Raw genomic sequence first — 12,909 nt, forward strand, 5'->3', positions numbered from 1 at the left:
TCAAATATCATTTAATATTTTCGATTTAGGGAGTTAGTTTGCATACTTGTTTATCTTTATATCCAAGTTAGAGCCCTTCCCTTTATAAGTGATGCAAAGATGTCCCCTCCCATTACTTGTGGTGGTTTAGTTGAGTATATCTCTCTTTAAGATGACAACTTGTCTCTTCTATTAAAATCAATCAAAAAAACCCTTTTGTATGTTTTACCATGAACTACAAGGTTTTGATCCTTAATTGGTACGTAGGTATAATGCTTTATGTCTTTCCAAACACAAAATATTAAAAATAATTTTTTTTTCTCATCTCCCTAAACATTTGAAAACAGACAAACAATAGCATTTATATAGATATAAAAAAGAAGTTCCAATAGAGTACTTTAGATACATAGGATGCTAATATCTTCCCTTTGTATAACCAACTCCCGTACCTTTAATCTCTTTTTTATGCTTTGTTTTTAAGCTTGCTTTCACTTTAGTTTGCTTGTTTCCATTGCATATATACTTAGGGTTTTGATCTTTTCCCTTTTCCTTGGAAATAATAAAGTTCGATGGTGACTTCTTAAATAATGAGTCAAGTTAATCAATAGCTTGGTCTCCGATTTTTCACCGTGACACTCAACCTTGTGAATATTGTGTATATCCCTAATGTTGTTAGTATAAGAAATATTGGTAAAATAGTTTATGAAGATGTTCAAGATATCCTCATCTTTGTTATAGAAATTCCCATATGTCCCCTCTATGTGATTTATAGTATTCATTTTCTTTCTTTGACTAGCCCTCAGGTGGAAATTTTTTGTATTTTTGTCTTCCTTATAGAGTCGTGTGTTTTTAGCTTTTTGGATACAATAGGCTTCCTCATTCATTAGAGCTTTATCCAGATTATCTTCTACTTCAATAACTTCCTGCAAATTCATGTTGCCTACATTTTCCCTCTTATTCTTAGAGGATGAAGTTTATATGGATCAACCTCTAGGTTTTAGTGTTCATGGCAATTATAAACTTATTTGTTGGCTTCGGAGTTCTATTTATAGTTTAAAATAGTCCCCGCGTGCTTTGTTTGGTCGCTTCGGCTCTGCTTTAATATAATTTAGTATGAGTAGATGTGAAATGGTCAGCTCCATTTTCTTCCTTCACTCCTCTACCGATTGGCTATCTTTCTTATTGTCTATGTTGATGACATTGTTATCACTAGAGACGACCCAAATGGTATCCAGCGACTCAAAAGTCATCTTTCCAAAAACTTTCACACAAAAGGTTTAGGTCCACTCAGATACTTCTTAAGCATTGAAGTTGCCTAGTCCTCATTAGGCATTGAAATTAACCAATGAAACTATGCATTAGACGTCTTAATTTAAATTGGTTTGATTGATTGTTGTCTTATTGATACTCCTATGATCCTAAAGTTAAGATTCTTCTTAATCAGGGGGCACTGAAATACCTGGGAAGATATCAATGTTCTGTGGGTAGGCTCAATTGTCTTACCGTCATCAGACCGGATACTACATTTGTGGTGAGAGTTGTGACCGATTTCTGAATGCTCCTAGTAATAGTCATTGGAACGTAGTTTTTCAAATTCTCACACACACTCACACACACACACACATATATATACATATACATATATATATATATATATATATATATATATATATATATATATATATATATATATATATATATAATATGCACCATGAAAAGGATTATTATGTGAAGATAAGGGTGATGCTAAAATCACTTGTTATTCAGATACAGACTAGATTGGATCACCGTCAGATAGGAGTTTCACTTCTGAATATTGTGTTCTTATTGGAAGAAATATGATTTCATGAAGAAGTGAGAAACAAAATACAATTGCACTTTCTAGTGTTAAAGTTGAATACATTGTAATGGCATTAACTTCAAAGGAGCTTGCATGGCTTAAAAATTTACTCCAAGAGTTTCAGTTAGGATATCTTCATACCATAAAATTCATATGTGACAATCAAATAACACTCCACATTGCATCCAATCAGGTTTTTCATGAACAGACCAAACATATAGAAATAGACTATCATTATGTAAGAGACAAAGTACTTTCAGGATAAATACCAAAGATTTCAACCAGATGGTTGATATATTCATCATGTCTCTCAGAGGTTCTCGAGTGGATTACATTTGTAACAAGCTCGGATCATATTGATAACACGTAATTATATCGTATATTAGGCTCGATTATAACATAAATTGTTTCGTTATTTTATGATAATTATATTTTATTACGGTATTATGCTGGTATTTTCTTTTGTTTCAGGTATTATGTTTATGCAAGAAGCATTTGGCAAAAGAAGAAGAAATCGATAAGAAATCATATTAAAAAGGGCAAAAGAATCAAGTTGGAGGTACTGTAGTGAAGTAAGGTGCAAATAGAGGAATCCAAAGTGGAACACGTGAGGCCCAACCCACGTGAAGCTGAAGCCACCACGTCTCCAAGTGGGAGACGGTCGTCTCACCCTCCATAAAACAAGGGACGCACGTCCCCATCATCCAAGCCACGTCTCCAAGTGGGAGACGCCCGTCTCTAGGCCCACTACAAGGAGGAGACGTCCGTCTCCTAAGCCCAAGGGTGAAAGAGAGCCACGTCAAGCACTTGAGACGTCCGTATCCACCTCTCCACTATTTTCTCCACTTCTTTCTCACGCAAGGCGCACGTCTCCAACACTTTCCAAGTCAAACTGTTCCTAAATTCTCGGGGAAGAAAGAGAAACACGTGAAGAAGCAGTTACCATATTCTTCATTATAAAAAGAGGCTTCTACGAAGTGAAAAAGGGTTGGACCATGTTTTAGTCCCAGCCACAATTTCTCGTTCAATATTATTTTCTTTTCATTCCAGCAATTTTAATTCCAGCTTTTATTTCTATTGTCGTTCATATTTTCTCACAATAATTTCTACACCGGAAATTGTTGTGAATCTTTAACAGGTCTAACCTTACGTTAGATTTGGTTTTTAATTTCCTGGTTTAATTTATCATAATAACTTCTGAAGAACGATCCAACCAACCTGTGGTGGAAGTTCAAGTACTCCAAGATTCAAGATTTTATTTCAGATTTATAATATTCAGGTTTCTTATTTACTGCTTTAATTATATTCCTTTGCATGATATATTGTATGACATTGAATATGTCTAAATATATGAACTATTATTATTTATGCATGTTTAATCTAATAAGTATGTCTGGCTAATTTATTTAGATGTCGGTATGTAAAGTAATTTAACCGTAGGGATCCGAAATAAATTGGATTAATTATGTTTTATTAAAAATCACTCGTTTCTGGTTTTGTGTCTAATTTAATTTGCTAAAGTTCTAAAATCAACAGAGCGAGAGTTTGAGATTTTAGAACTGATAAAGGTTAGGATCAACAGAGCGAGAGTTTGAGATTCTTAACTGGATAGTAGACATAAGACATTAGTTTTAAGGATGGCGAAAGCGTATTAAGACTAATTAGAATTTATTTATTTTCAAAAAGTGTTTTTAAACCCGACGCGGGACAGCGAGAGCGTACGTTAGGGAATACTAGCATGATCCGAGTCAACAAAGCGAGAGTTTGAGACTAGGAGATTTAAGTAGGTAACATCTTCATGAAGCGAGCATTTTATTAAATATGATGTTTTCAAAAAGCGTTTCTAAATCTGGTGGGATGGCGAGAGCGTACATCATGAGTTAGGATCGTAGTCTTAATCAATAGAGCGAGAGTTTGAGAGGAGGACTTTTAAATGACATAGTTAGTAAAGGTTTTTGATTTAATAAGAATCTGGCCAATGGAACTTCGGATCACCTAAGTTAGACGAACTACATACCGATATCCGCGCATTTATATTTTACCTAGATTTAAGATTTTATTTTCCCCTTTTATAAACAACCCAAATATTCTTGACCTTAGCTTTACATAGTAACTTTAGTAAACAGTAGGTCGATTTATAATCCCTGTGGATTCGATATCTTTTAAAACTACACGACACGACTGTGCACTTGCAGTTATCCCGACTAATAGACACGCAAAGTCGCGATCAAGTTTTTGGCGCCGTTGCCGGGGACTATTCCTGTCGATATCGTAACTCTTTTAGCTACGCAGTAGAGACTAAGTCATTTTTTTATTAGTTACAATGTATCACCCAAACTTTTTCTACAACTCCCAACAACAGTATTTCGAGGAATACCAAGAATCCCATAAATCCGACCTTGAAATACTGTTGGAAAATTTTAATGCGTCACAAACTCATTCTCACTCAAACTACCTCCCCAACTATCAATCCCAACATTTTGCGGAGTCGCAAGAATTTTATAATTCCAACCAAACCTATCCTCAACCGAATTTCCTCTACGATCACGACAACCAATATTTTGAGGAACCACAAGAATCCTATAATTCTAACCTCGGAGCATTAATAGAGGATTTCAATGCAATACAAACTTATCATCAACCAAATTTCCTCTACGATCACCACGCCCAACATTTTGAGGAGTCGCAAGATTATCATAAATCCAACCTCGAAATCTTAATGGAGGAACTCATTGAAGCATAAACTCTCTCTAGGCTAGAATCTATGATGGCGAAGCACTTTGAGGAAACGCAAAATGCAACACTAACTCCCTTTGAAGAACCTCAAGAATCCCATAATTTTAACTTCGAAACATCAATGGAGGATCCCGACGAGACGCTTACTCACTCTAGATTAGAAGCCATGATTGAGCACTTTGTAGAGACACAGACCGTCCAAAACCAAGAGTTTAACAAACAAAGACTTCAAAACAATGAAACCCTTAGGCAACTGACCACTATGGTTGAGTCCCTTGCGACTCACAACATGGCATTAGAGACTCAAATCTCCCAACTTGAACAAAAGCCACTAGGACACTTACTTGAGGAGTATATGGACACAACCATTAGTGAAAAACAAATTGAAATTCCTGAGGAGAGTGATAATGAGATTGAGGAGGGTGATTATGAGATTGAGGAGAGTGATAATGTGGTTGAAGAGATTTCTAGTGAGAAAAGAGTGGAGATTGAGAAAAATCCACCAACACCATCTGAAAGGGAGGTTGTAGAAGAGGTAGAGAAGGAAACACCTATTGTTGTTCCTCTTCCCTATACCCCACCGATTCCTTTCCCGCAAAGTTTTATGGAACCTAAGGTAGAATCCCAATCCAAAACGTATGTGGAGGTATTGAAAAATATCCACACCAAGGAACCTTTGTTTGAAGTCTTGCATAAAAAGAGAAAGTTAGAGGAGCATGAAACTAGGGATATCATTACTGTTAAGAGGGTAAGGTTAACCTTTGAGGTGGTGGATAATATCACTAAGCCCGAACTCGAAAAACTGATACTTAGGATAGATCCAAAACCACCACCACGAGTTCAAAAGTATGAACCACCCCACAGAAGAAAGAAAAGAAAAGGTGAGGGATATGTGAGATGGCTTGATAAGTGGCCATGGAAAACTAGGTTTGCTAAAAGTTCAACTGAGGAGTCATTCTCGAGAGAACCACCTTGAGTGCTTGCACTCTTAAGCCGTCGAGCTATCGACGTTAAATAAAGCGCTGCGTGGGAGGCAACCCACGAGCTTTCAATTTAATGTTTTCCTTTTATTGTTTGAATTTTCAGAAAATAAAAATATGGATCGCTTGTCACTTCTCGACCATATCTAGGCGAAAAATCTATAGACGATCGTCTCAAAGATGAGCAGGTCTCCACGCACATTCCTACGAGCGTTTCTGCTGGTGGTGATGCAATTGATGAGTATGATAGGAGAAGGTATTCCTCCGGACGCGGAATGGATTTGGTCGTGATAGCCCGCCGGTAGCATCCATATAGGTTCTGTCTTTTCTTCTCCACCTTTAATCAAAACATTGAGGACAATGTTTGGTTTAAGTGTGGGGGAGAAGCTTTACCGCTTTCATTTGTTGCTTTATTGTTTTCTAGTTATGTTGTCAAATCTTTATACATGATTTTCTGTTGTTATTGAATTTCCCCAAAATTTGAAAATTTTAACCTCCAACAAAAATTTGAATTTTGATGCATGGCATACCACTTTGAAAGTATAGAGGTTGTCACACTTTAGGCATTGTTAGAAAGACTTGGAGATGTTTCAACAACATCGATACCGTTCTGACACCCTAAACCCCCTCATTATGTGATATCAATTTGGATGCCCATTATGTCGAGACCTTAGGCTCAAGTTTTCAAAGTAGCTCTTAAGTAGTTTATATTAGCAGTCGGCACCATCTTAAGCACAAACTACGTAGGGAGTCGATGAATATAAGTGAATGCTCCTATTTTTAATAGATAAATGATTTGATTGAAAAATAACCCTCTAAGTTAGGTGACCCTCACCCGGTCATTTAGCCCAACGGTTGTTACGCATATAAGGATTTAATAATTAGCACCCACTGTTGGTTGGCCTAGAGGTCTGGTACTGGGCTTGGTAGGGTGGATTACGGTCCGATCCCCCGCAACCGCAGTTGGGAAAAATGGGGCTGCACCACTTAAAAACCAGAACCCCGTGCTAATGGAAAAGGATCATAGTCGCTAACCGATTTCCCCTACGATGTGAGTGTACGGATAACAGGCTTAATGTGATTGCGCTTGAATGAAAAGGAGCGAAAGAGAAACGAGGGATAAAGGTTGAGTTATAATGGCATAATTCGAACTGGTTTGCATAAAGAGAGAGTCTCTGAAACATTGTGTCATTACGGTATCCTTGGTGTTGATATCTAGTACCTATCGATGTAACATTTGCCTAACACAAATATGATTAAGAGTCGTGTCATGCCGCTGTTTCGAATCGAGCTTAATTATTTTCTTTTACTGTGTTGGTTGATTGCTTGAGGACAAGCAATGGTTTAAGTGTGGGGATGTTGATAACACGTAATTATATCGTATATTAGGCTCGATTATAACATAAATTGTTTCGTTATTTTATTATAATTATATTTTATTACGGTATTATGCTGGTATTTTCTTTTGTTTCAGGTATTATGTTTATGCAAGAATCATTTGGCAAAGGAAGAAGAAATCGAGAAGAAATCATATTAAAAAGGGCAAAAGAATCAAGTTGGAGGTACTGTAGTGAAGTAAGGTGCAAATAGAGGAATCCAAAGTGGAACACGCGAGGCCCAGCCCACGTGAAGCTGAAGCCCCCACGTCTCCAAGTGGGAGACGGTCATCTCACCCTCCACAAAACAAGGGACGCACGTCCCCATCATCCAAGCCACGTCTCCAAGTGGGAGACGCCCGTCTCTAGGCCCACTACAAGGAGGAGACGTCCGTCTCCTAGGCCCAAGGGTGAAAGAGAGCCACGTCAAGCACTTGAGACGTCCGTCTCCACCTCTCCACTATTTTCTCCACTTCTTTCTCACGCAAGGTACACGTCTCCAATACTTTCCAAGTCAAACTGTTTCTAAATTCTCGGGGAAGAAAGAGGAACACGTGAAGAAGCAGTTACCATATTCTTCATTATAAAAAGAGGCTTCTACGAAGTGAAAAAGGGTTGGACCATGTTTTAGTCCCAGCCACAATTTCTCGTTCAGTATTATTTTCTTTTCATTCCAGCAATTTTAATTCCAGCTTTTATTTCTATTCTCGTTCATATTTTCTCACAACAATTTCTACACCGGAAATTGTTGTGAATCTTTAACAGGTCTAACCTTACGTTAGATTTGGTTTTTAATTTCCTTGTTTAATTTACCGTAATAATTTCTGAAGAACGATCCAACCAACCTGTGGTGGAAGTTCAAGTACTCCAAGATTCAAGATTTTATTTCAGATTTATAATATTCAGGTTTCTTATTTACTGCTTTAATTATATTCCTTTGCATGATATATTGTATGCCATTGAATATGTCTAAATATATGAACTATTATTATTTATGCATGTTTAATCTAATAAGTATGTCTGGCTAATTTATTTAGATGTCGGTATGTAAAGTAATTTAACTGTAGAGATCCGAAATAAATTGGCTTAATTATGTTTTATTAAAAATCACTCGTTTTTGGTTTTGTGTCTAATTTAATTTGCTAAAGTTCTAAAATCAACAGAGCGGGAGTTTGAGATTTTAGAACTGATAAAGGTTAGGATTAACAGAGCGAGAGTTTGAGATTCTTAACTGGATAGTAGACATAGGACATTAGTTTTAAGGATGGCGAAAGCGTATTAAGACTAATTAGAATTTATTTATTTTCAAAAAGTGTTTTTAAACCCGACGCGGGACAGCGAGAGCGTACGTTAGGGAATACTAGCATGATCCGAGTCAATAGAGCGAGAGTTTGAGACTAGGAGATTTAAGTAGGTAACATCTTCATGAAGCGAGCATTTTATTAAATATGATGTTTTCAAAAAGCGTTTCTAAATCTGGTGGGATGGCGAGAGCGTACATCATGAGTTAGGATCGTAGTCTTAATCAATAGAGCGAGAGTTTGAGAGGAGGACTTTTAAATGACATAGTTAGTAAAGGTTTTTTATTTAATAAGAATCTGGCCAATGGAACTTCGGATCACCTAAGTTAGACGAACTACATACCGATATCCGCGCATTTATATTTTACCTAGATTTAAGATTTTATTTTCCCCTTTTATAAACAACCCAAATATTCTTAGCCTTAGCTTTACATAGTAACTTTAGATAACGGTAGGTCGATTTATAATCCTTTTGGATTCGATATCTTTTAAAACTACACGACACGACTGTGCACTTGCAGTTATCCCGACTAATAGACACGCAAAGTCGCGATCACATATGACATATATGATTCAGCTTGAGAGAGAGTTAAGAATCAACTAGAATCAATGTGTATCAATTGTATTAATTGCATTACCTTATTGTATACAACTCATATGAATATAAATATATCATAGTGTGGTCTCATTAGAGACACAGTATTCTACGTAAAATACTTTTTCAATACTATGAAATATTAATTGAATATCAGTCTCGAGTACGCATTGTTCTAATCTTAAAACATTTCACTTACAATCACCACTGAGTTGGACGTCAGAGACCGGAGCATCAAGATCATCTATCGAATTCACCATCAAATTTTATTTTATCACTTTGGTGTTTTGAGACCATCAAATTTTAATTTATCTCTTTTATGTGAACAAGAAATATCCATTTGAGACCATTTAGTGTCGCCTCTAGGAAATTACTATAATTTTTCCACAATTTCACTCTAAGAATTAATGGTGAGGAACACCCATTCTATTGGGAAAAAGCCAAATATTCTTTTAATGTATCAAAACCATAAAGATTCAGGTAATCCATCATTTATATATGTATATATGTGTACCAAGTCAATAGTGTTGGGAGAAAGAGGGTCTATTGGAAAAACCAAGTGCCACATATCGATAATTCATATCATAGTTTATATTCACGTAAATAGTGGTGGTTGTGGGAAAAACCCATAAAGATTCAGGCCATCCATCATTTACATATGTACCATGTCAATAGTGTTGGTTTTATATTCATGTAAGTAGTTGTGGGTGAGTGGTATATTGAAAAGAACTCAAGTAAATAGTTGTGGGTAGGGGTGGCAAAACGGGTCCGGCCCGCGGGCAAAGCCTGTTTTACCCGCACTTTTTCGCGGGGCGGGGCAAGGTTTTAGGCCCGCTCTCTTTAATGTGCCCGCCCCGCCCTGTCCCGTTTTTCTGTGGGCATTTGTTTTTTCATAGAAATTTACTATTTTTAGGCCTAAAAAGCCGAATGCCCGCGGGCTTTCCCCGCCCCGCCCTCACTTTTTTGCGGGACGGGGTAAGGTTTTAGACACGCACTCTTAAAAAAGCCCGCACCGGCCCGCCCCGTTTTTTTGCGGGCTTTTGCGGGGCGGGCATGTCCGTTTGCCACCCCTAGTTGTGGGTGAGTGGTATATTGAACAAAACTCAAGTCTCATGTTAAAGGAAGATAGAATTTAAAAAAATACATTATAAAATGACCCTCCTCATTTCATTTTAAGAAAATTCTTAATTGGACACATACCTAAAAAAATTGTTTTACACAACCATCCCATAAATCTAATTAAAAACAAAATTAAAATTAAAATAAATCTAATTAAAAACAAAATTAAAATTAAAATAAATGAACAAGTCCACTTCGGCGCTTGAAATCAACAATGAAATAAACAACCCGAGAGGGTTGGCCTAGTGGGAGGATGCTTGGGTCTCAAGGGTTTGTTCCCCTTGAGGTCCTGAGTTCGAAGGTGCCTAGGACCAACTTTCGGAGACTACGTGGGAAGCCTAAAAAACGATTAGTCGGTACGGAAGGATACCACTCTTAAAAAAAACAATGAAATAAACATCTTATTGGTAGAGATTGATATAGGAAAAAATAGTTTTATATTGTATGAAATAAACATCTTATTGGTAGAGATTGATATAGGAAAAAATAGTTTTATATTGTATGAAAAGAGGAATTTTTGCCCCCTTTGAATAGATACATTATTGTCCTTTCCTTGAAGCTATCGCGTACTTTCCTTGAAGCTTTCAAATTGGTACCTTTATTTTCAAGTTCAAAAAACCAAAATACTCCTAATTTTAATTAAATTTCTAGTAAATCCTTAGTTCATAAATCTCTATTATTAACTGGCGGATCTTTGGTGGAGCCCAAAGGATCAGCTGCACCACTCAAGAAAATAGTCTAAGTCTCTTGAAGTTTTACAATATACCACTCAAATACAAGATTTATAATATATAGATTTATTGAGTTTTTTACTTTTCTGTTTTAGTATTAACGTAGGTTCATATTGAAACATTTGATAGAAATTTGACTATTTATTTAGATTTATTTTTAATTAAAAAAAATTAAAATTTATAAAAATATGGATTAAACTGATTAGTTAATTTTTATATATAAACATTTATGTATTTGATTTTTGTTATAAAAATATATGTTCAACTGATTGTTGTGTTAATTTATTTTTATAAAATTATTTATAATTTTAAAAAATAATAGTTATAATATTTTAAATAATATTTATGGCACCCCAAATATTTTTGGCAACATCCGCCACTGATATTACCTAACCTTAATTCATAAATAAGGAAAGTAAATGAAAAACAAAGTGATTATCAAAATCCGTCGCCACTAATATCTCACTATTCCTTCAATTGATCGTTATACACAACCAGATTCAGAGATAACCAGATTCAGAAACACCCAAAACACAGAAATACAAAGCCATTAGAGAACAAGAACCCAATTCTAGATCAATCAGTAGATCTCAACATCTAGAATCAAACTTAAATAATCATAAACGATAAGCATCTAAAACACTACTCCCTCCAGTTTCCACCACCACCACCTCCACCGCGAGAATAACCACCTCCACCGCCACTTCCTCCATACCCACGATCCCTGCTTCCACCATAACCACCACCACCATATCCTCCTCCTCCTCCGCTTCCGTATCCTCCTCCTCCGCCTTCACGACGGCCACCATATCCTCCACCTCCACCGTATCCTCCGCCACCGCGTCCACCTCCATATCCACCGCCACCACGGCCTCCTCCGCCACTACCACGGCTCTGAGCTTCGTTTACTGTGATGTTACGTCCGTCCATGTCCTGACCGTTCATCCCTTCGATCGCGTTTCTCATGGATTCCTCGTTGGCAAAAGTCACAAATCCAAAACCTCTTGACCGTCCAGTCTCACGATCGTTAATAATCTGAACAAAAATCAACAAAATAACATCAGATCTAGTGAAAAAAATCATAGAGAAACACAGATCCAGAACCGAATAGTAACCGATCAATCTTCGCCTCTTGTTAAAAGAAGAAGATGAACGTACCTATTGGTGTGAGCAATAAAAGAATCATACGATATAGTAACAGAATCAGTAACAGAATCACAATCACAGTAGAAAATAGATCAAGTAACACAGTAACAGAAACAGATCACAGATCAGAATAGGATCGAGATGAATCCGAATCAAAATCGTGTCAGATCCGCCTGCAACAAACGGACCTTCGAGTCGACGATTTCACCGTATTGAGAGAAGGCTTTCTCTAGGGCATCGTTGTCAGTGGCCCATGCTAGACCACCAACAAAGCACCGGTACTCAACATCTGATGAAGCCATGGAAGAGAAACAACACTGAAACTGGGACTAAGATGGTATAAAGGCAAAAGATTGCTTGAGATATTTTTGAAAGCACACCGAAAGGGTTGTTATATAGCTGAGGAATGAGTGGTCGAGTTAACTAGGGTTAGTATCCGGGTTAATTTTATTAGTGTTAAACAATGAATGAAGCCCGTTGTGTTGAGTTAGGTTTACCCGAGTATCATGAACTACTGGGCCACAGAAGATATTTTTCTCAGATATTTTCTCTATTTTTCTACAAGTGGTTTCAATAACGACAAATTTAATGAAAAGTCTATTTTATCCTCGTCTTTTATAAACGTTTGAATGAAATTCATTTTAATTCTGAAAGAAAATGTAAAATTTTATTTATTCTTTATAAAAAAAAATTAATTATTTTAATAAAAAAATTAGGAAAATTTAATTTGATTAATAAAGACAATCTGGTATTTAGGAAAATCCGGTATGTATATATTGCAAACTGGATGTGATAGATGAAGTGCACAAAGTGGATCACATTAGAGAGTTTTCAATGAAACAAAGAGTTATTGCAATATATAATTTTGGAGTTGTTTCAAGGGAGATAACAAATATAATTTGAAAGTTGTTTTAAAGGAGATAAAGGACGGCGGTTTAGTGCTTAAATAGGTGGTAACATCCACCAAAATTAAAAATGTTTTTCCAACTAAAAAGATTCTTAAAAAATAAAAGAATATTTTCTCACAAAAGGAGAAACTGAGCGTAGAGGAGCGTCTAAATAAAAGAGGTTTGATAAGTCAAAGATAAAATATTTTAATTGTCAGA

At 36.3% G+C, this 12,909-nt stretch overlaps 1 protein-coding gene across 1 annotated transcript; it reads right to left on the reverse strand.

The window, feature by feature from the left end:
• Nucleotides 1–11,092: 11,092 nt before the first annotated feature.
• Nucleotides 11,093–12,176, reverse strand: LOC131623524 (glycine-rich RNA-binding, abscisic acid-inducible protein-like). Its single transcript, XM_058894534.1, has 2 exons — nucleotides 11,992–12,176; nucleotides 11,093–11,692 (listed from the first exon to the last, which is right to left on the reverse strand). Exons 1-2 carry the CDS (start codon nucleotides 12,103–12,105, stop codon nucleotides 11,300–11,302), a joined length of 507 nt encoding a protein of 168 aa, XP_058750517.1. The 5' UTR covers nucleotides 12,106–12,176; the 3' UTR covers nucleotides 11,093–11,299.
• Nucleotides 12,177–12,909: the final 733 nt, after the last annotated feature.

This window comes from Vicia villosa, unplaced genomic scaffold, assembly GCF_029867415.1.
Source record: "Vicia villosa cultivar HV-30 ecotype Madison, WI unplaced genomic scaffold, Vvil1.0 ctg.000073F_1_1, whole genome shotgun sequence".
In the NCBI taxonomy this organism is placed as follows: Eukaryota; Viridiplantae; Streptophyta; class Magnoliopsida; order Fabales; family Fabaceae; genus Vicia; species Vicia villosa.